General features: G+C 42.7%; 1 protein-coding gene and 1 pseudogene across 1 annotated transcript; both read right to left on the bottom strand.

The window, feature by feature from the left end:
- Nucleotides 1-578: 578 nt before the first annotated feature.
- LOC110040761 (transmembrane protein 45B-like) lies at nt 579-2,202 on the bottom strand. The gene has a single exon (XM_020746029.2). The coding sequence runs from the start codon at nt 2,196-2,198 to the stop codon at nt 1,290-1,292; it is 909 nt and encodes a 302-aa protein (XP_020601688.2). The 5' UTR covers nt 2,199-2,202; the 3' UTR covers nt 579-1,289.
- Nucleotides 2,203-2,821: 619 nt separating this feature from the next.
- LOC149097473 (uncharacterized) lies at nt 2,822-4,474 on the bottom strand (annotated as a pseudogene).

Below are 4,474 nucleotides of genomic sequence, written 5' to 3'. Positions count from 1 at the left end.
AAACTTAGGGCCCGTTACAAGGAGAGAGGGTTACCCTAGCAAGCGGGTTACCCTGGTAAGCGGGTTACCCTAGCACTCACACATTTCCTCTTGTTTTTCTTCGTCGTGTTTACAAGGCAGCTAGGGTTACCCGGGTAGGCGTTACCCTATCTGCGTGCTAGGGTTTCCCTGGCAGGCGGGTTAACCTTTTTTGAGTTTGCGCAACTCAAACCATTATCTTACTTTCCAGACATAACCTCAGTTCTTATTACACGTTCATTTGATCTGCCAACGGAACTTCAATATATCGCTGTCCTTTCGGGGTTTTTTCCAGATCTCCCAGCAAAGTTGTAGTAGTTTTAAAGAAACTTTTTCTATATTCTCCAAACTCACTCGCACATGTCATCTCGTGTTGTCCTGTGTTGACCTTTTCATGAAGTCACGCAATCAAATCGTAAATAACAGACCGAAAAACGACAAATCGCCATCGCCTAAAACATTGAAAATTCACCGAGTAATAATAACTATTAGCCTGCTCTTTTAAAGCCTGCGACGGGATTAGAGGTAAGAACGGTCAAGAATGCTTTCCGCAGGCCAGCCCTTTTAATAATGAAAGTTTATTGACAGAAAGCGATACAGCTCATTCAAAGACACTTCACTTTACTTTAAGTAAATTCTCTCAGTAGGCTTAGGGCAGCTTAGTTAGTCAGTATATATATAAACTAGTTTTCGTCAAAAACTAGCCGATGTTTCCAAACCCCTAACCACTTCATATACTGGTACTTAAAACGGACCTCAGTGTCATGTTACCTCGCTTAATTGACAAATCTTTATGGAAATTTTCATGACGGCGCAGGTGTCCCTTGACTTGCTTTTAAAATACGGTAGCCTAATTTGAATTTCTTACATTTACAATAGACCAATTTCGATATATTAAAATTCAGCCTAACACAATAGACCGCAGCACGAGGCTCTGGGGAATAAACCCCACAAACTCTGTAGTTATTCTGTAGGTTTATTGTTTAAGGCTGAATTTTAATATCTCGAAATTGGTCTATTACGTGTCAAAATTTTCTGAGATCAATTACATTACATGGATGGTAGATTTTAGTCGTTTAGATGTCGTATTGATTTCCGAAACCTGGCCAACAGAGTTGGGATTTCAGATTACTAATTAAATACAAGCTTATTACAAAATGTCTTTCCTTGGACTGCGCAATTTTGATATTTGAAATAAAGGCAAACGAATTATGCGTTGCAGGCCATCTTAGTTTAAAATGAATCCATTTGTTGGGAAAAATTCTCTTGATTCAGTCAATCTGAGTTAATTCTTCGTTTCCTTGGTCAGTGGACATAAGACTGTCCATTTCTCTCCCTTCTTTTGGAAGGTCTCTAGTGGACGCTAAAGGCTTGATACAAGTGGATATTTTCACCCTTATGCACACGCTTACTAAAACAAGACTGCAGATGGACATCGCGAGTAGGCCTAACACAAGCCACGAAAAAATAACAACGACGATAGCTCGATTCGAGTCTGTGTCTTTCCAAGGATGGGAACCATACAGCACATGAGCTATTTGAATAAACCAAGTGCCAAGCAACAAGACCAGAAATGTGCGCGTGAGAAAGAGCACGAAACTCTTGCGTTGCCATGCCTCAAGGAGAAAAACAACAGCGATTGAAAATGCCACAGTGTAGAGTACAGTGTGCAACTTTTGATCGAGTTCAGAACGCCCTTCGATGTGAAAATAAAAAAGCTCTCCGACTAGAAAGAATGACAGTGATGCTAAAACATGATCGGTAGCTGCGGGTAAGAATAATATGTTGTAGAAGCGCAGAATTTCCACCACAGCAGTCAACAGGAAAATACTAAACATTGTTGCGTGACTGAAGTTATTCAAATGCGAAAAGTGCCCAGCGTCGTTTACGAGACTCCATTCGCTTTTAGTTAGCTCTGCAATGATACCAACTGCAGCTGCTATCACTTTCAAGCAAGGTTCGACGGGAAATCGTTTCAGGCACAGTACAGGAACTCTACACCATGTCGTAGTTTCAAACTCAATTTCGAAGACGCAGTTCTTTGTTCTTCGAGTGAGGAATCTTTGCCTCAAAAACCTTGCTTGAGCTTGGGCAATTATAGCAACGATATTAAACCACCACCATAGGCCAAAAACGATGAAGAAAGATCCTGGAAGAACATGGCCTGGGTAAGACCCCATGGCTTTGTTTTGACTTACCAGTATATTCGCGTGGAATGTGCAATGATTACGTTCAAAATTGTCGATGCGTTAGCAACGTTGTGTTTTATGCATCATCGGACATATGATCAGGTGACTGTCATCTCAGGAACATTTGCTCAGAATTAGGCAAACACATTTTAATCTGTCTGATGCAGTCCTATTGACTTGCTCATACGCCACTTACTTGCTGGAGCGAGTATCAATAGAGCTTGCTTGTAGACTAGCCGCCGCCGGACGCCCGCCCCAAGAGGGTTCCTCCTTTTAGACTTTGTTGTTTTTCTTTGCCGATCAACTGAGCTCACAGGAGTCACCGAGAAACTTGCCCTTGTAATGAGGGGTTGGCATTGCTTTATAGTGGTAAAAAGCGTTTAACAAAATAACTTCTGTTTATTGAGCGTCCATTGCGATTTAAGTAAACTCGATGATACTAAAATTTGAGCACCAGTAAAAAACCCTTTAAAACACGTTTACATATACAGGCAAAAACTAACGATAGACAAATCCGACGTTTCGGCGACATCTTGGCGCCATTGTCAAGGGAAACTAATTAAATATGCGATTTCAAGAGTAACTAAGAGTTCAGATTTTCTAATTTGCATAAGTTAGACAAAGACTTTAGCGCGAACTGAGTCTGATTGTACATTTAAACACGGTCGTAATTGTTTAATGAGTAACATCTCATTAATGAGACAATCAAACTTGTTGTGGCATTTTTTCAACACGCTAAAACAATTGCGAAGGTCATCCGGAATCCTGCCTGCGTGTCTATTATCATAATGATTGCGTACTGACGAGGTCTTGCTTCTATGTCCATCAACGCGTACGAACAGATGGCCACGGGTGTAACCGACATAACCAGCATCGCACTGGTCACACTTGAAGTTATACACAACGCATTGTTGATCAATGAGCTGAGGCTTAGGTTCGCTTGTCGGGAACTCCTGGGCAATCTTGCGGCTCGTAAACACCGGTTGAACACTAGTCTGCAGCTTCACACTGAGATCTTTCAACTGTGTCTTCACGATATTAGCAGACTCCTGGTCTTTAAAGGGTATGACAACCCGAATAGTGTTTTCTGTCGTAGATCTGGACCGTAATGAGGGCTGGTCAGCGACCTTTAAATTTAGGAAGGTTTTGACAGTGGAGTCAACAAGGTGCTTGGGATATTTCAGTTTAGAGAAAACAGACTTCAGTCGTTCGCACTCCTCAGTGAAGTAGGACCATGACGAAGACAGGCGATGTGCGCGATCGAGCATAGTTGTCAATAGTCCGCGCTTGTACCTATTATCGACATGACTGTGGTAATGGAGAAGCAGACCACTGTATGTTGGCTTCACAAACACTTTAGTTTCAATACGAGGCGCTCTGTTTAGGAGTTGAGTACCGAGAAAGGGAAGCATTCCATCATTTTCGACCTCCATAGTGAAGTTGATGGCGGGGTGAGCGTGGTTGAGGGTGTTAAGAAAGTCCCTAGCTGTAGACAAATCGGGCATCACAGTGAATGTGTCGTCAACATATCGACGATAGTAAGGTGGCAGCTTGCCCTCAACATCTAATTTCTCTTCAATAGACGACATGAATACGTTGGCTAGCAAGGGCCCAAGGGGGGACCCCATCGCTACTCCGTCGATCTGTTCATACAGGGATCCATTAAATTGGAAAAGCTGCCCCTTGGTGGCCACACCCAAAAGATCAATAAGGTCTTGCTTTGAAATGTTCAAATCATACTCGGAATTAAATCAGTTGTTTCTAAAGGCTCTGTTTGCGAGAATCGTAATGGTTTCATCCAAAGGTACATTCGTGAACAAGGAGGACACATCATAGGACACCAGCAAGTCACCAGGTGTTATGTTGAGGTCTCGCGGTAGTTCGTTCACAAAATCGAAAATGTCCGTGACTGTGTATTGATTTAACGACAACGGTTTGAGCTTGTTGTCCAACCATTTCGCCAGAGCATAATTATACGTATTAGTCGCTGATAGGATTGGTCGCATGGCTAATTTCTCCTTGTGTGTTTTCGGTAACCCGTACAGGTGTGCCAGTCTAGAACCGGTCGGACGAAGAGACTGGGCCACAGCGTGAGGGAGGATCCTTGTGATGATAGATTGTACAAGAGCCTCCTTTGCTAAAAGCGGATGATAGTGCTTGGGTGGTCTGCCTCGGGTTTTTGGTCGTTCAGAAGGAATGGGACGAAATTTGCTGGTGTCATTGACAGAAGCTTCGGATAGTAGATGTACATATTCCGACTTATCCAT

Source organism: Orbicella faveolata, unplaced genomic scaffold (assembly GCF_042242905.1).
Source record: "Orbicella faveolata isolate gen_17 unplaced genomic scaffold, um_ofav_v1 contig_47, whole genome shotgun sequence".
Lineage (NCBI taxonomy): Eukaryota > Metazoa > Cnidaria > Anthozoa > Scleractinia > Merulinidae > Orbicella > Orbicella faveolata.
Note: the sequence above shows the minus strand (reverse complement) of the source record. Positions and strands in the feature narration are given on the sequence as shown.